The sequence below is a fragment of the Procambarus clarkii genome, chromosome 9 (genome assembly GCF_040958095.1).
Source record: "Procambarus clarkii isolate CNS0578487 chromosome 9, FALCON_Pclarkii_2.0, whole genome shotgun sequence".
Taxonomy (NCBI): domain Eukaryota; kingdom Metazoa; phylum Arthropoda; class Malacostraca; order Decapoda; family Cambaridae; genus Procambarus; species Procambarus clarkii.
In genome coordinates this window covers 23,346,997-23,366,780 of record NC_091158.1, presented here as the reverse complement: position 1 = coordinate 23,366,780, position 19,784 = coordinate 23,346,997, and the positions used below count along the sequence as shown (strand labels likewise).

General features: G+C 41.2%; 1 protein-coding gene across 1 annotated transcript; it reads right to left on the bottom strand.

Moving 5' to 3' along the window:
- Positions 1–14,653: 14,653 nt before the first annotated feature.
- LOC138362840 (uncharacterized) lies at positions 14,654–15,277 on the bottom strand. Its single transcript, XM_069321411.1, has one exon. The coding sequence runs from the start codon at positions 15,275–15,277 to the stop codon at positions 14,654–14,656; it is 624 nt and encodes a 207-aa protein (XP_069177512.1).
- Between the last annotated feature and the right edge of the window lie 4,507 nt (positions 15,278–19,784).

Below are 19,784 nucleotides of genomic sequence, written 5' to 3'. Positions count from 1 at the left end.
GGTCAGTTTTGGGGGATTATGTCCCTTATCCCCCATTTCTAAGGGGACGGCATGAGGTCTTCAACCCAAACCCGGCTGGTAACAATAAAACATGTATTATTCAGTGCATTGCTGCTTTTCTGGCGTCACAACAAGGGTGGAAGTGAAGACGTATAGGGAGACTTGTAGAGTCTCACTCTAGGGTTAGGAAAATGGTCAAATACGACAATTTATCCTTCCCTCTGTCTTGGGAGGATATCTCTAAATTGGAGAATAGAAATAAACTATCCATTTTTTTGTATTCAATACACAAACATACAGATGGCGTCTATCACGTCTCTCTTTGTCGTCGTGGTAGCAGACAGTACTCGGTCATAGTTCCTTTATTGTTATTGGGGGAATCTCATGTGGCGTTGATTAAAGAGTTCGATAAGTTCCTTCGGAACTTTACTCGCAGCCACAAACGAAAGACAGTCTTCTGTAGAAACTGTCTCTCAGAATATCAAAATTCGTCTGAGCTAACAAATCACTCATCTTCCTGCGACATCACTCAGAAAATTATTTACCCTCAGCCTGGGGACACACTCCATTTTAAAAATACTGGGAAAGGTTACGCCCCTTCCCATGTGGGCTATTTTGATTTCGAGTGTGTCCTAAGCACTGAGGATTGTCTAGGTTCTGTTACAGCCATACATAGACCTTTAGCATACAGCTATATAATTGTTGATAGGAACCACACTGTCGTTGATAAATTTACTTATTTTGGGGGGGACAGTGTTACTCATTTCATGCAGCGAGTTGCTACCAAATGGGAAATTATCAGATCTACCCTCCACCATTATGAAATAGACATGTCTCTTGAGGATATGATCCATTTTAGGAGACAGACTCACTGCCAGTTTTGTGAGCGGGTATTTACCCCCTCCAATTTCAAGGTTCAACATCATGATCACCTTAGGGAAAAGCTCAATTATATTGGAGCTCTATGTAATTACTGCAACCTCCGCCACAAGAATGCTCTGGAGAGTTTAGTTCTAATTGCCCATAATATGTCTTATGACATGGGCTTAATTTTGAGGGAGTTTACCATGGATTCAAATATTAAGAGCAATATCCTCATGAGACAGGGGACGAAATATCTTAAGGTGGAAATAGGGAAGCTTAAATTTCTTGATTCACTGGCTTTTATTACAGGTAGTCTTTCATCCCTAGCAAAGACCCACATTGATTCAGCCAGCCCCTTAACATTCACTCACTCAATGATAGAGGGTTTGCCCAAAAAGAGTCACCACCTACTCTTAAAGGGTAAGCAGTTTTTCCCTTATGAATATACCACAAAAATCAGCTGCTTTAATGACACAACACTCCCTCCTATTGAAATGTTCTACAGCTCCCTAAACAAATCAGGTATAACTTTGGACGAATATAGACATTCTAAATTAGTATGGGAGGCTACAGGGTGTAGGACATTAAAAGACTACCTCCTCATTTATTTGAGGTGTGATGTAGGATTACTGGCTGATATTTTTACACACCACAGGGCAATTCTAAATGATATATATTCTTTAGAATTGACACACTATTGCAGCCTCCCAGGGTACTCCTACGACTGCTTCCTGAAAAGTAGTAGAATATCGTTGGAGTTAAGTGCAGATGTGACGTTGCACAATCTCTTATCACAAAACATACGAGGGGGTTTTACAACTGCAGTTAGGAGTTATGTCAGAGCTAACAACCGCTATGTCAACCCATCTTTTAACCCCCAGGAGGATAGGTCTTCATTCTTACTTTATCTCGACTTCAACAGCCTCTATGGGAGTTGTATGACTAGGAAATTGCCCCATGGGGGACTAAGGAGACTATCATCTGATGAGATGAACTCCTTCATTAGCGGGGGGAAGATAATGACAGAACAGCCTTTCTCTTCTAACAAAGGGTACTGGCTCTTAATTGACGCCAAACTTTTAAGACCCGAAATAGCTAGACTAACAGACGATCTGCCCCTTTGTTTACACCATAGGGGAATAAGTATGGAGGATATCTCACCATTTAGTAGGGGACTTCTGGAAACAAATAACATCACACACCTCCCCCCAAAAAACATCAAACTGGTTGGAGATCATCTCCCCAAAAAACATTATTTCATATCTCTTCACCTTTTACAACTATTTATTGAGATAGGACTTGAAGTGGAAACAATACATGCAATTTACGAGTTCCACCAGTCAGATTTTATGGCAGAATTTGTTAACACCAACGTTAACAACAGAAATGCCTCCAGCAGTAATGATAGGAAAACACTCTTCAAATTACTGACGAACAGTGTTTTTGGTAAAACGCTACTGAATCCAGCTCGTTATGCCATTGACACCAAACTAGTGACTTCAGCTAGGGTCTTTTTACGAGAGGTGAAGAATCCCCGCTTTAAACGAATGGTGCATTTAGGCGACAATAAATTATTGTCTGTCAGTTCCAGACCATTCATTAAAATTACTCATCCTAATTACATTGGGTTCCAGATTCTTGAGCTAGCAAAATACAGCTTGTACCATTTTTGGTACAGGGTACTTAAGAACCACTATTCAGATAGGGTACAACTGGTGTATAGTGATACAGACAGTTTCATTTTCACCTTACTAGCTGAAGATGTCTTTAATGAGATGGGGAAAGAACCCCTTAGTTTGTGGATGGATACGAGTAATTTTCCTGAAACTCACCCCTTGTATGATCCTTCTAAAAAGGGTGTTTTAGGGCTGTTAAAGTCAGAGGTGTCAGATAAACACATCCTTGAAGTTGTGGCACTCAAGCCCAAAATGTATAGTGTGCTTTTGCTTGACAATAAAAATTCCATCACCGCTAAGGGTATTCCCCGAGCTGTGCAAAGATCTTTAACACATAACCACTTTAAAGAGACCCTTCACAGTAATGGTGTAGTAAATACTTTTAATTACTCACAAATAAGAAACATAGGGGGGCAGATGGCAACCACATTCAATACTAAGAGGGGTTTAAGTGCATTTGATGATAAGCGCTTTAACCTAAATAAATACACTAGCATAGCGTATGGTCACCCAGACATACCATCCGAGCCCCACCCCAACACCTCAGCCCAAGGAATGTCCACCGAGAGTGAAGGTGGTGACGTCATTGAACCACAAGGAGAGGAAGGACAACGCCCCACCAGCGAGAGTGAACCCTATGACGTCAGCAGTCAGTCATCTGAGGGAGGCGCACTACATCCCATTCACTCTCTGGGAGATGATGAGTCATCGTCTTCGCCCCAGGAGGAGGAGGAGGAGGAGGGGGAGGAAGACCCCACAACGGACTTGTGGGCGAGAAGGAGAGGTCTTGTTAATAAATATTATGTGGGGGGAGATGACCTACAATACGACTATGTTTAACCCTATGTACTTTGATAATATAATCTATAAATCATCAGGATTATTTCTTTTTCTCCTTCTTTAAGTATAGAGGCTTAAAATATATCCAACTTAAAAACAACTAAGGGAGGCTGGTCCCTCTTACGGTACACTCAAGGTCATCAAGTATGAGGAGGGGTGGTGAGGGGGGACCACCCCTACTGCGAGGATCCTGTTTTACACCTGTCCCATAGAGGGAGGGGGGGGGGTTGTAACTGCCGCTCACCTGAGTGTTTATTATACAAATATACTGTCATACTTTTCTGTATAAATGAACATGAGCATGAACATAGCGACACATAATAGATACCTATCTTCACTATTTTTACGATTGTTGCTGCCCCACACCTTGGGCGACCTAATATGGGGTGGCTCTAAGTGGCACCCCGCCTCTGATTTTCTTATCTGATTACCCTTCATAGGCAGCTACTTTACTGTAAATGAACATGATCATAGTGGCGCATAATAGATACCTATCTTCACTGTTTTTTCGACTGCTACCACTCACACCTTGGGTGACCTAATATGGAGTGGCACTATGTGGCTCCCCGCTTCTGATTTCTTATCTGATCTCCTTACATAGATGGCTCTATGTGGCATCTCCTATTCTACTCTGGTGATTAGTAGTTTCTAAAGCTTGAATTCGAGGTCAAGTGTTCCGTCACATTGTCACACAGCACCTGTTCAGGTGGAGTGAATTGTGGGCGAGGAGATTAATCACCTGTGTTGTCATCTTGTCAGTCCAGAGGGACTTAAGTCTGGTGTACACAGACGTACAGTGTGTGTGTGTGTGTGTGTGTGTGGGTACACACGGGAACAGAATATACATAGATTAGCCAAGGACTGAGAGGATGCCCATGTAATAAATTCTTTTATTTCATTGTGGTAATCATTTTTGATCGTCCGTGGGACGGAGTGATATCATTTCCATGTGTGGTCTTGCAGGTGTGAAATTCCAACACTGAGCACTCAGGTATGTGTAACGCCAGTGATTCCTGGCAATGATTATTGTGGAGTATCCCACAGTGTGGATTTAATTTTTTGTATTGTTCCCAGGGCCGTGACAAGTGTGATTTATATAAATATATATTGTGGTTGCAGTATTAATTAACGTAATTTTGGTGAGTTTTGGTGAGTGACGAGGCTGTCTGGAGAGACCGCCCCCGCTCTGTCGAGTAATGTAACTCTCGAGAGTGTTTATCGACATGCGTGACCGATAAATCACTCACCCATGTGATTTAAGGAGTGTGAGATTCTCCTTAGTGTTCCCAATAACGTTTGATAGCTGTAGGCTACATGTGCCAGCAGTAATTATATATATATATATATATATATATATATATATATATATATATATATATATATATATATATATATATATATATATATATATATATATAATCATAGTGTCACGGTGCCCAGTGTTATTGTGTTATTTACTGTGAGGTGATTGATATATATTGACCTATGTTCTAGGGGTCATTTGCAGCAGTAAGTAAGGGTGTGCAGTATCCTAATATTTGGAAATTAGAGTACTTGCCATGTGTGTTATTGCAAAGGGGGTTGTTATTTGATGGTGATTGTTGCTAGTGTTGAGCAATCACCGTATGTGATTGCAGTCCAGTAAAGTCATTGTGGGGCAGTGTTCTAGAGGGTTCATGTCCTGTATGTTATTTTGCTAGGTTCTGCAGTATTGTCATTGCAACCGGATTGTAACGTAAATCACTGTGATTTGTTAGTGTGATTTGTCATTGTCGTGGGGGAACTCGGCTGTAGACGAGTACTTGGGTACAAATATATTCTCCTGGTTATCTGGTAGGACATCGAAGTCCAGTATTCAGTGAGGTGATTGCGAGGCAATTAATATAACGTAACCAAGGGAACGCCCATTGCTTTAAGAGAATTTGTTCTTTGACAATTTGAGTAACGTAGAATACGTTTGGGTTAATATATTTTCCTGTAAGCAGCTACGGTAGTCTCGAGGAGCCTAGCCATCAGCCAGATAAGAATTAGAGTATTGTCTGTCGTAATTAACGGTCAGTGGGCCGGGTAATTGACGTGTTTCAGGAAGTCAAAGTAATTAACCTCGATCCTTGTTTGATCGACTCACACGAAGGCTCCATTGTTCCATTAACGTAACGTCGTTATCTGCCCGGAAGTACCGGCACTTGATTGACTCGTGGGAGGAGTAGCGTCATTTTAGAATAACGTAAACGTGGGGCTAATTACTGTTATTAGTCGCCTGAATTGGTCTGAGTATGGAAGGCTCAGACGGAATTCGTACCTTAATGTAAATTGCTGAGCCAGTGTGAAAGGTTGCGTATTTTAATTGTTTAATTATTGATCTTGAGGATAGTAATTAATTACTCTAAAGGTAATCACGAGTGATTACCGATCTCTTAGCACTTTGGACAATGTAAATCAGAGTTTACCATCGCTGAGTGATTAGTAACCGATTAACGTAAATTAACGTAACTAGTAGAGATTAATCAGCTGTCTGGAAGTACAGGGATTAATGGGATTTTCCCACTGAATGCTCGACGGGTAGAGTGTTGTTTGATTTCCACATTACTAGTGACAGTTGTAAGAGTTGTTAATTTAACGTAAATGTTACCTTGTTATTAACGTAAATCAATTGTTATTGATTGTTGATCGTCCGTGGGACGGAGTGTTAACGTAAGGATTAATTTGAGGAAGGGTGCTGGAGTTGCCAGTGAACCCATTAGTTATTGTTGTCATTGAAAGACTACTGATTTGATTGCATTGCAACCGCTGTTGCAGGAGTAGACTGCACTGAGGCGTAGAACAGTTAGGAGGTTACTGGAGACGTGTTTCAGAACCGACTGTGTCACTTGTTGTAATTGTGATTATAGATCTGTTAGTTCTTGTTTCTTGTTGATTCCTCTGTGGTCACACTTATGTTCGAGTTAGTTCATTATGCAGTCCGAGGGGCTGGTGTCTAGCTGTCATTGATAGTGTCACAGGAAGGATTTCGAGTAACGTCATTGACATTTCTTTTGTTTTGTTGTGGTAGTTAGTACTTTATTGAAAAAACTAAGTTGTTATGGTTAACACTGTCTTTTCGTTACACCCCCACACATTATTATTGTTATGTAAATGTTCTTCACACTCGACTAATTTTCTGAGCTTTGGATCAAATATACGGCACCACACAACAATAAATTATTGTTGTGAGAGCCCGTGACCTACTTGTTAGATTCGCTTCGGCGATTGGCGAAGGTCGGCGGCCTAGTGGGGGGATTTCAATTTTCATTGGGGTCTCGGCGTTTGCTCGCGCCAAGTCAATTGTTCATACATGGTCCCAAAGTGAGGAATGAGCTGTTTACTACACTGGTGTGTTAGCTAAGCAAGTCCTTCCTCAGGCGACCTAGTTGAATATCACGACAGGAATAAAGGTTAAAGAATAAAGAAAGTTCTTAGAAATTTTCCGAGCTAAAATTCCTTATACCAATTATAATTTATTCCAAAACTTCTCACAAGTTAGTAACTCAAAACTCTCACATATATATATATATATATATATATATATATATATATATAAGCCTATACTTGCATAAACCACAAGTGAAGATAAACAATCTTTGGACAACACCCACCAGTGGGACTCGAACCCAGAAAGATTGTCCAAAGATTGTTTATCTTCACTTGTGGTTTATGCAAGTATAGGCTTATAAGCTGGACACGAGTTCTCTCACATTGACAGTGGCTTGACGAAAAATGCAGACTGACCCCTCACTCATCTGGTGCCTTCGGGAGGTAGAGATGTTTGAGATATATATCTCGAACTATCTACTTCTTTTGTAAGGTCTGATGGCGTAGTGGGTTAAAGCATACTAGTTATGCCAGCTACTGGAAGGTAGTTGTGCTTTCTGGGTTCGAGTCCCACTGGTGGGTGTTGTCCAAAGATTGTTTATCTTCACTTGTGGTTTATGCAAGTATAGGCTTATAAGCTGGACACGAGTTCTCTCACATTGACAGTGGCTTGACGAAAAATGCAGACTGACCCCTCACTCATCTGGTGCCTTCGGGAGGTAGAGATGTTTGAGATATATATCTCGAACTATCTACTTCTTTTGTAAGGTCTGATGGCGTAGTGGGTTAAAGCATACTAGTTATGCCAGCTACTGGAAGGTAGTTGTGCTTTCTGGGTTCGAGTCCCACTGGTGGGTGTTGTCCAAAGATTGTTTATCTTCACTTGTGGTTTATGCAAGTATAGGCTTATAAGCTGGACACGAGTTCTCTCACATTGACAGTGGCTTGACGAAAAATGCAGACTGACCCCTCACTCATCTGGTGCCTTCGGGAGGTAGAGATGTTTGAGATATATATCTCGAACTATCTACTTCTTTTGTAAGGTCTGATGGCGTAGTGGGTTAAAGCATACTAGTTATGCCAGCTACTGGAAGGTAGTTGTGCTTTCTGGTTTCGAGTCCCACTGGTGGGTGTTGTCCAAAGATTGTATATATATATATATATATATATATATATATATATATATATATATATATATATATATATATATATATATATATATATATATATATATATATATTATTAAATATGACCGAAAAAGTAAAATTAATAATTCTAACACGAATTTTCTCAATCTTTCGTACATTTCTTTTCACTGTTGGAGGTAATTCAAAAATCAATTCTCCAAAATACTACAAAACTGAATAGAACTTACACATCTCCGGTTTTGTTTATATCTACATTTGAGTGAGGTGGATGGGGTGAGGTGGTATTTAATAAGGTATTAATTTCATCAACACAAGCCAGAACATGAAATATTGGGTATTGAATAGAAGTGATTGTAGAAAGCCTATTGGCCCATATTTCTTGATGCTTCTATATTGGAGCGGAGTCTTGAGGTGGGTAGAATATAGTTGTGCATTAATTGGCTGTTGATTGCTGGTGTTGACTTCTTGATGTGTAATGCCTCGCAAACGTCAAGCCGCCTGCTATCGCTGTATCTATCAATGATTTCTGTGTTGTTTACTAGGATTTCTCTGGCGATGGTTTGGTTGTGGGAAGAGATTATATGTTCCTTAATGGAGCCCTGTTGCTTATGCATCGTTAAACGCCTAGAAAGAGATGTTGTTGTCTTGCCTATATACTGGGTTTTTTGGAGCTTACAGTCCCCAAAAGGGCATTTGAAGGCATAGACGACGTTAGTCTCTTTTAAAGCGTTCTGTTTTGTGTCTGGAGAGTTTTTCATGAGTAGGCTGGCCGTTTTTCTGGTTTTATAGTAAATCGTCAGTTGTATCCTCTGATTTTTGTCTGTAGGGATAACGTTTCTATTAACAATATCTTTCAGGACCCTTTCCTCCGTTTTATGAGCTGTGGAAAAGAAGTTCCTGTAAAATAGTCTAATAGGGGTTATAGGTGTTGTGTTGGTTGTCTCTTCAGAGGTTGCATGGCGTTTAACCTTCCTTCTTATGATGTCTTCGACGAAACCATTGGAGAAGCCGTTGTTGACTAGGACCTGCCTTACTCTACAGAGTTCTTCGTCGACTTGCTTCCATTCTGAGCTGTGGCTGAGAGCACGGTCGACATATGCGTTAACAACACTCCTCGTTTTATCTATCTGGGCAGTTGCTTTTGGCATTTAGGCACATTCCTATGTTCGTTTCCTTAGTGTAGACTGCAGTGTGGAAACCTCCGCTCTTTTCCATGACTTTTACATCTAGAAAGGGCAGCTTCCCATCCTTTTCCATCTCGTAAGTGAAACGCAGCACGGAACTCCGCTCAAATGCCTCCTTCAACTCCTGCAGATGTCTGACATTAGGTACCTGTGTAAAAATGTCGTCAACATACCTGCAGTATATGGCCGGTTTCATGTTCATGTCGACTAAGACTTTTTGCTCGATGGTACCCATGTAGAAGTTTGCAAACAGGACACCTAGGGAAGAACCCATGGCGACCCCATCTACTTGCTTATTCATGTGCCCATCCGGGCTCAAGAAGGGTGCCTGTTTAGTACAAGCTTGGAGTAGTTTCCTTAGGATATTTTCTGATATGTCAAGAGGAGTACAGGCTGGATCACGATACACTCTGTCTGCTATCATCCCGATTGTCTCGTCCATTGGTACGTTAGTGAACAGCGATTCTACGTCCAACGAGGCTCTTATTCCTGTGGCCCGTGTGCCCCGCAGTAAGTCAACAAATTCCTTTGGCGACTTCAGGCTGAAGGCGCAAGGGACATAAGGAGTCAGCAGGCCGTTGAGTCCCTTTGCTAGTCTGTACGTAGGTGTGGGTATCTGGCTAATGATTGGCCGAAGTGGGTTTCCAGGCTTGTGTGTCTTGACATTTCCATATGCATCTATCTATATATATATATATATATATATATATATATATATATATATATATATATATATATATATATATATATATATATATATATATATATATATATATATATATATATCCATTCATCTGTACATCTTTCAATCTACTCCACCAGGTACCAATCCATCCATTTATCCATCTACTTCTGCTATCAATCCATCCAGCAATCTTTCCATCTATCAGTCCATCAATCTCGGTATATCTATCAATATATCCATTTATCTCGCCTGATTAATCAGTCTATCTGCCAAACTATTTATCAATCAATATTTTCAATTTTATATCATCCATCTAATAAAGAATCTTTCCATTTATCTTTCCATCAACACATCTCGCCATCCATATAACCACCTATTTATCCACCTATCAATCTTTTAGTCTATCCACACGTCCATTAATCCATCTACACACTCATCTGTCTATTTATCTATACCCCTATCTATCTATCAATCTGTCCCTTTATCCATCCGTCTATCCATTTAACTATATATCTATCTATCTATATAGATATGCATCTATCAATTCATCTACACATTTATCCATTCATCTACACATAAAATCGTAAATTTTGCATCTATCCATTCACACTTTGAATGTCCATCTCTCTTTCCATCAATCCATTTTTTCCATCAATGTAATTTGTGTCCATCCATCAGTGTAGCCATCTATCAATTTATTTATCCATCCAGTTTTGTTTCCATCTATTCACCTAGCATTCTAACTATCTATATCTCTGTCAATCCATGCCTCTGTTAATTTTTATCTATATGTCTTTCTATCCACTTATCCATATTGCTTGCAATCCAACTAGCTTTCTACCAATCTATTTATGCATCTATCTGTCCATGCCCCCACTTATCGTTCTATTAATCTCTCCATCCAATATATATTTCCATCGATCTATTTGTCAATTTAACTATCTGCCTATCCATCCATTTATCTATCTACTCTTCTGTCTACCCATCTATCCATCCATCTATCAATCTATCCATCTACCTATCCATCAACCCATCCACCTAACTATCAATCCATCTATCTGCTGTCCTTCTCTGTCTATCTCTCTGTCTCTATCTTTAGCTGTGTCTGTCAGTCTCTCTGTTTCTGGGTCCCTATTTCTATCTTTCTCTCTTTATGTCTTTATCTATATCTGTCTGTCTATCTGCTTGTATTTCTATCTGTCTGTCTGTCTGTGTCTCTCTCTCTCTGATAAACAAAATAATTGTCTATGTGTGGTTATCAGGAGTACGAGGAGTTCAGTGGTGTGAACTACAAAAAGAATAGTTACCCCTTACTCTTCTGTCTACCCATCTATCCATCCATCTATCAATCTATCCATCTACCTATCCATCAACCCATCCACCTAACTATCAATCCATCTATCTGCTGTCCTTCTCTGTCTATCTCTCTGTCTCTATCTTTAGCTGTGTCTGTCAGTCTCTCTGTTTCTGGGTCCCTATTTCTATCTTTCTCTCTTTATGTCTTTATCTATATCTGTCTGTCTATCTGCTTGTATTTCTATCTGTCTGTCTGTCTGTGTCTCTCTCTCTCTGATAAACAAAATAATTGTCTATGTGTGGTTATCAGGAGTACGAGGAGTTCAGTGGTGTGAACTACAAAAAGAATAGTTACCCCTTACTCTGATAAAGAACGGAGGAGAGGAGAAACCTTTTATGCACTGGAAAAATTATTGACAACAAGAAATTTCTGTTAATTTTCATAAGATCAGTGAAAAATGGCTCATATTACCTAAATGCTTTTCCATAAATTTTGATAATACATAGCTGTGTAGCTGTCCGACATGGCCAAAAATCGTCGTGGAAGAGTCTGAATGTGGCACTGGCACACTGTTTCTGTTTAAGTCTTGAGACCTCAACTAGCCTATGTTCATCCCGTTCCCCAGACCCTCCCCTCTGCCAAATTGCGTGAGTCTAGCCCTAACCGTGTGGCCTCCAAATATTAACAGTCGAAGGTTCTCTGCTGTAGCATGTAATAGAGGGATAACCCGACGTTGCCCGGGTCTGTCTGTGTGTGTCTCTCATCTGTCAATCGCTATATCCCGCTATTTATCTCTATTTGTCTATCAATTCATCTATCAATCAATCCATTTGTCTCTGTCTAGCTATCCATCTTTCTCTACATTTATATGTTGGTCAATCTATCCACCAATCTTACCAACTATCAATCCATCTATATACTTAAAAATCAACCTATTCATTTATCGATCATCTCCCCATCTTACCATCCATAATATCATCTTGTTATCGATCTATGAATCCGTCTATCAGTCTGTCCATCAATCTATCCATCCTTCCATCCATTCATCTATTCACGTATCTATCCATTTATCTATGTGTCTATCTATCAATCCCTCATTAAATCTTTTTGTCCATCAATCCATATATATCAAAATCTATCTTTAAATCCATCCTCTTTGCAGCCATCTATCATTCAATCTATACATCCATCTAGTTTTTTATATATCTATCCATCTAGCTTTCTATCCACCTATCTAATAATCTATTTATCCATATATTTATATATCTAGTCATCTATCTAAATATGCACCTAATCATCTTCCTACCCATCCAACTGCTTTACAAACTTATTTCTTATATAAAATAAGTAAGTATATAATAAGTATAAAAATATTTCTAAAAATAACTTATTTTTTCCAATTTATCTATCTGTTCATCTATCTTTTCGTCTATCCATCCATCTACCTATCTATGCATTTATCCCACCATCCATCTACTTATCTCTCTATCCATTTATCTATCAATGCATTTATTCATCCTCTTATCCATTTACCCATCCACCTATATCCGTCCATATCTCTATTGTCTATATCTCTGTTTCTGTCTTTGTTTCTGCCCCTCTCTTTCTTTTTCTGTTTCATAGACAGAGGACAGGCAGAGAGAGTCTGTTTCTGCCTGTCTATCTCTAGCTGTGAGTCAGAGTTTCTGTTTGTCTCTGTTTTTTATCTCTCTTTCTCTGTCTGTCTGTCTCTTTCTCCTATAAAAAGTATAATTGTCTCTGTGTGGGTGGTCAGCAGTAAGAGGAGCGCTGTTGTGTGAAATACTAAAAAACTAATAGTTCCCCCTTAGTCTGTTAAAAAGCCGTTGCTCGAAACCTTTGATATTGCGTAAAGATCGTCTGTTTTATGGGAGTACGGGAAAATTCTTGACCGCAAAAAGTTTCAGTTAATTTTCCTGAGATCAGTGAAGAATGCTGTATATTACCATATGAAAATAATTATTAGAAAAATTTGTTTTGAAAATATTTAGCTGCATAATTAGCAGACAGTGCCAAAAATCATCATGGGGGTGTGAATGGGCACTGGCACGTTATTCCCTTTTAATTTAAATTTTGGTGACACCGACCAGCCTATGTTCATCCCGTTCCCCAGACCATTCCCTCTTACAATTTGGGTAAGGCTAGCCCCATCTGTGTGATCTCTGACTTTCAACAGACTAGCAGACATTATCTCTAATGGTACTGATTGTAAAATATAAATATTGAATTTTGTCACATGATACGTGCAGTGTGCTATGTTGCATTGATATATAATGTTGGAATGCATAAATGTAACTTTTACCATGTATATTTTTAGCGTTGACGTCTGTTCCAGCGTGGAGGAGGACTTTCACAGTGCTGTGGTGACCACGTGTGACTGCCCCGTGAAGGGCTGTCCAGTCTGTCAACAGAGACCACAATTGTTATTATACATAAACCATCACTATTCCAATACTTTCTGTAAATTATTCAAATAAGCTGTTCTAGTTTTTTTATATACTAGTAAAGTGTTCCGACTCTAAATATTTTGTAAAACTGTTTTCACCCTAAATTTAAAAAAGGAAGATAGTAATATTTTTTTAAGAATAGACCATTAAAATATCCGACATCCAACCAGTTCTTATTTGACAATTTATTACTTGTGTCGAGAGCGACAGTGGTGCTATTGTCATGCCCGAAACACCGAGTGTATTAGTGGCTTGTGGCATAGTATATACTTGTCATACCTAGAGATCCAACATTCTTCGGTTGTTGCCTGCCTGGCTGCGTGCTGACGTGGCAGTTCTGACATGGGGGGGCCTTCCAATTCCTCCTGTTCTACGTGTGAATTCCGTGGGACTGGAGTTCTCGTGTAAGGTGGTTATCCAGCCGTTGAGTTGGTGATGTGCGACATGCTTCGTGTCCCGGTGGAGGCTGTCTACGGACTTGAGCTTGTTACGGCCCACCGGGTGATTGTCAAGTTCGTGAGGGAGGAGTATCGGGACTTCCTCCGTTGGCACGAAGGGCGTTCGTTGCAGTTGTCGGATGGCGCCGGCTCTGTTGCGGTCTCGGACCGCAGTGGTGCCCTGATTTATGTCAGTGCACATGGTGCGCCCCTGGAGTTCCCTGAAGACCTTCTCCGGCGCTTCTTCAGGAGGTATGGTGCCGTCATCAATGTGTGGGTGAACTCGCTTTCCTCGGGGAAATATGCTGGGAAGCGGACGAACATCCGTACCTTAGGTATGCGCCGGCGGTCGGATATCCCATCTTCTGTCCGGCTGCTGGGTTACTACGTTCGGGTGTATTATGCCCGGCAGCCTGATGCCCTAACTGGCCAAACCGGAAACAGGTACGGGGCTGCCGGTGGTATGGTACGGAACAGGTACGGTGCTCTGAGGCCCCTGCTGCACCTGTTAACTTGTTCCGGGAAGAGGATTTCCCGCCGCTCCCCCCTCAGGGCGTGGATTCCGGAGATGAAGAGGGGCAGGTCCCCTTCGCTGCTGATGCGGCCCCCCCTGTGTCACCCGATGTGCCCCCGGTGGTTGTTGTCCCCCCCCCCCTCCGGGTGTTCCGGTGGCTCCTGTCGCTGGTCAATTCGCTGTGCCAGTTGCTTACGAGGGTCTTCCAGATGGTCTCTGCGAGTCGTCTACATCTTCCTCGTCTCTTGCTGCTGCGCCTGGCCCTGAGCCCTCGCCAGGTGTTACGGCTGTGCTGGGTGCTGGGGGGGCTGCGGAGCATCCTGTAGTGTGCGGCCCGGTTCCCCCTGTGGTTGAGGCTGCTGCCGTACTGTGACGGGCGTCGGTTCGCACGGTTTGGGAGGCCCGTGGTTCTGGGTCCGCTTCCGGCAGTGAGGATGTGCGGCCGGTGCCCAAGCGTTCTACAACTGCTTGGGCTGTTGTGAAGGACTTCGGCGCAGGTGGAGCTTCGGGCAATGATGTGGCGGTTCCGGGTGCTTCGCGTTCTACGTCGCTGGTGGTTGCTGACGTCCATGTATCTGCTGTTGACAATGGTTGTACGTATGATATACCTCCTGTTCTTTCTCCTGCAGAAAGTTCTCCGCAGTTGGGGGTGGTCGCTCCTACAGACCTGGATGGTGAGAGTTCTGGTGCGAGCCGAGGCCTCAAGCTGGTACTGAAGAAGGATGCCAAGCGTGGGGGGTCCATGCAGGTGCACTGTCCGGTGGTTGACACGGGGCCCTGTGAGGCAGCCGAGGAGGCTCCCAGTGCGCTGCCCATTGCCCGGCCTCGTGGCGCATGATGCTCAGCATCCTTTGCGGTTTGACGTTGTTGACCGCGTGCATCCTGTTCCGTGGTGCTCTTCTTCCATCTGGGTACAGCGGGTTCGGTGTTTTGTTGTGGGTGTGCCCGAGTTGATGCCTGAACCTCGTACTGTTAATAATGAACCTGTTCCGGATGACGTCATGTTACTGTGGGAGGCGTATTGTGTTCGATTCCCGGCGGCAGTGTGGCCGGATAAGTATGAGCACTTTGAGTAGTCTGTGTGCTTGCTGTGGCCTGTGGTTAGTTGCAATGTGTAGTACCTATAGTGCGCCCTTCAGGCCGGTGTTGTGTTTTTCATGACCGTTGTTTTGTTGTTTTTATTGTATTTCCGTTACCCTTCTGTCTGGTGTTGTTGTATTTATGCTCATTGTTGTGTTTTTGTTGTCGGCCCTTCAGGCTGGTATTTAGTGTATTTGTGTTACTTTGTATTAATTTGCTTTGTGCTTCTGTATTTTTTTGTTGTCTGATATTTTGTTATTGGTTTATTATTTTATTGTATTTATTGTATTATATTCGCATGTAAAAAAAAAAAAAAAAAAAAACTTGTGATGAGAGCGACAGTGGTGCTTTTGTCATGCCCGAAACACTGAGTGTATTAGTGGCTTGAGGCATAGTGTATACTTGTCCTACCTACAGATCCAACATTCTTCTCGTATAATATTTTGTATGTATGTGCATTTCCCCTAATAAATATTGTTATTAGTATTTTAAATATTGACATTATTATTATTATTATTATTATTATTATTATTTTAAATATTAACATTATTATTATTATTATTATTTTAAATATTAACATTGTTATTATTATTATTATATACATAAGAAGAGCATTATGCAGGATGTAGCAAGAGCTGACCAACCAACAATAGCTGACTTTACAAGGGTGAACCGATAGCTCCAGTCTTGCCATCGTCAGTTAACCAATATAACCTTTATAAGCATCGTACACCATAAACCTTGGCAATAAAATGTTGGCAATACTAGCTCGAGGCAAGATAAACATTGTTGCCATCACCATACAACCTATATAACCATAAATGGTATGTAACTGATGATATTTGAGAATGGCTGATGGAGGCATGAGGAACATTGTTGTAGTCATCAGTTAACAATGACCTTCACAAATACTCTGAACACCACCATTCGTTATCTTACCATGCAAGCTTAAGGCATGAACAACACAAGGTTACGCCTGACAAATATTATTATAATTTATGGTATCTTGCTTCACTAGTTGGCATCTAACCATTCTGCCTTGAGAAAAGAGCAACATTGTGTGATCATTGTCAGATTAACAAGATGATCACTGCGGATATCCTTCATCAACCAAATTGATATATTATCACACAAGTCTCTTTCAACTTGTGGGGCTCCAGACACCCTTGTCTCCACCGGTCCCCCTCCCCAGAAAATAATAAAAAGAAACACAAAAGCAATACCCCAACTGACACCTCTGTGATGCCAATGGCACCATAATAAGTCACTTAACTACGTTTAGTGTTTTGTAGGATGGGGCCATGTTGAATTAACATCAACAAGAACCTGTTGGCATATACCACATCTACTGCATAACCCGTAAGGAAGTCCTCTCTCAGTTACATTTTCTCAGATGACCCACTACCCTCTCTCAGTTTATTATTTCCCAACCCGACTTTATCTTAAAATTAATGTAACTAGCCAGAAATCTGAATTTTCTCTCAAGAATTATCAGATCCGCAGAGGCAAGGAGTGAATCATCTTAATCTAAAAGAACTGTAACATCTAATTAACATAAATATAATAAACCGAAATGTGGATGGTACCTCAATGTTCCCCTTCGACTCTCTACCTGAATCTTATCACCAGAATAGTGTTAAATGAACTAATTTATATAAACATCTTCCCTGCAATTAGAGCAGCTCTCACTGAAAATATCCATTACCAATATGTCTTCAGAGTTAACTCGGGGCTGCAGCTTCCACTCCCTAAATATAGTGATCATGGATGGATAAGTTAATAAGTGCAAGTACGTATATATTCAGTAGCTACAAGAACAAAATGTATGGTTAATACATACATAATAACAATGTTCTCGGTATTTCTACACTCCTGGAAGTTGGTTATCCTTAAAGACATTCAATATAAGAGTTCACAAGATTACAACAGTACACCGAAATATAATACTAATAATGATGACCATCAACACGTCACTGGGCCTCTACCTCATCTTCCGACTATCCTCAACCAACACTTCTCGCACTTTGCCTAACAGTCACAATGGACTTAACTGGGTGTCCGACTGCAGCTTGATATTGATGCCTAAAAGAATACACCAAAGACTCTCACCTTCAATCATTGCATGGGACATACACGCTCTCACATGCACTACATGTCATAAATAAATGAGTCACGACAGTCCAGTTGGATTTAATCCACCACTTAAATGGATATGGCTCCCTGGTGGTCATTAATTAAGGCGTGTGGTATATTTCCTTGCTCGTTGTCTTGCACTTTTGCCTCTCAGTAGGTGTACAGAGTTCTGCAGTCATCCAAAACCTGAATAATACTTTCCTAACAAGAAATGTAAACACAAAAACATATATGAATTAGTGTTGCCTGGAAACCCTCTCCAGATATTCTAGTTGGGGGTATCTGCCACCTCCCCACTGAGCTTACGAATCAACCTTTCCACAGACCAAGTCCATTCCATCCAGTGGTAGACCCCAAAGATGCATTCGTCAATTTTAACATGCTGTTCATTCAAAATAGGAATTTTCTCAAATATAAATTATTATTGTTATATGTTAGCATACTGTGGAAATGTATGTATTAGTAAAGTTAAGATAGGTTTTTAGGTTCTGTTGCCGCTTATTTGTATTTGTAGTATATGGGTGAAGCATTTACAGCATTTTAGTTCGAACAAAATTCATTGTTGATGAGGACGGATTGCATATATTACTGCCGCTCACTGGGAGAGATCAGTTATAGCCCCACTCCTGTGCCAAGTGAGTACGACAGGCTCACCATAGCCCACAACCCCTCCTCAACTCAAGTCCAACACATCCAGCGGTCGACCCCACAAGCGCATTCAATAATATTTACATGCTGTTCATTCAAAACGGGAATCTTCTCAAATATAAATTAACATTATAGTATATTAGCATATTGTGCATATATAGGCATAGGTTAGGTTAGGTGCTTAGGTTCTGTTGACGATTATTTGTATTTGTACAACGTGGGTGAAGCATTTAGAGCGTTGTGGGTCGAACAAAATTCGTCAGTGAAGCACTTGTTCCGGAAGTGTTCGAACGTCAGCAGTTGTTAATCGTGTGTAAACCGTTTTTCATTCATAAACAGGGGGCTTGGCTGGTGCATGGAATCACTTTTGGGTCTTTGTTTGGAGGACGGGCTGTACCCCGTGCTTTTTGGAACTTTTTGTTTTGAGTAGCTGAATGTAAAACAACTTGGGAGAGATGCGGTTTCAAGCGAGCAGGCGAGCCTTACAGAGTGTGAGGAGCATTATTTCATTGGTACTGAGGGCCATTGTGATTATACCAGTTGAACTGCTAAGTCTTTAGCTCTCGCTTATGGTACATGTCAACAGGTACCATGCTTTACAAGATTATAGTGCAGTTCCGAGGACCCAGACCATTACCTGGACGGAGATATTTCATACTCTTGGTAGCATCACTGGTGTTGCACCGATTGACATAAAAGAAAATGGCAATAGAGCCCTGCCCCCTATACTCTAGTGATAATGCTCTTCAGAGGCACTCTCTTCCACCTCCACGATACTTGGTAGTGACGGCTGTTTTTGGTCGGTGTATAAGCATCTGGATTACCGACCAACCTAAAGTCGACATCATCGAGAGCATCAGCACACAAAACTGCACTAACTGGGGTTGCAAGGAAAAATAACTGAGAATGAAGCTAGCAATCAACAGTGAAACTCACCTTCAACTCTGCTGATGAAGACACCTGATTCAGACTCTTTGGTATATTCACACCACTAAGGAGAGTAACGAAGGTGAGAGGTTCATCCACTTCGACAAGGCTGCATATATTACCAGTACACCTGGAAGTGTACACTGTACAAGTGTACAGGGAAGTGTAGCGTCTGCTCCCTCGACCATCACTACGGGGACTGAAATGTACTCCACAAACGTGCATATATCTGCTAGAACACGTCATCATTTCCCCTGACTGTCTGATCAGACAGGAAGATCTGGGTCCTTGGGAAACCTCGACAATCCGTTGAGGTTTCATATTCCCGGTAATGGAAACCCTAAAGTTTAAGCCAAAGAGTCCAGAAGCAGGGAGAGACCAAAGAGTCCAGAAGCAGGAAGAGTCCAGAAGCAGGAAGAGACCAAAGAGTCCAGAAGCAGAAAGAGTCCAGAAGCAGGAAGAGACCAAAGAGTCCAGAAGCAGGAAGAGACCAAAGAGTCCAGAAGCAGGAAGAGACCAAAGAGTCCAGAAGCAG

Coding starts and splice junctions, on each gene's coding strand:
- LOC138362840 (XM_069321411.1), bottom strand. CDS start 15,277: ATGGGCAGCGCACTGGGAGCCTCCTCGGCTGCCTCACAGGGCCCCGTG.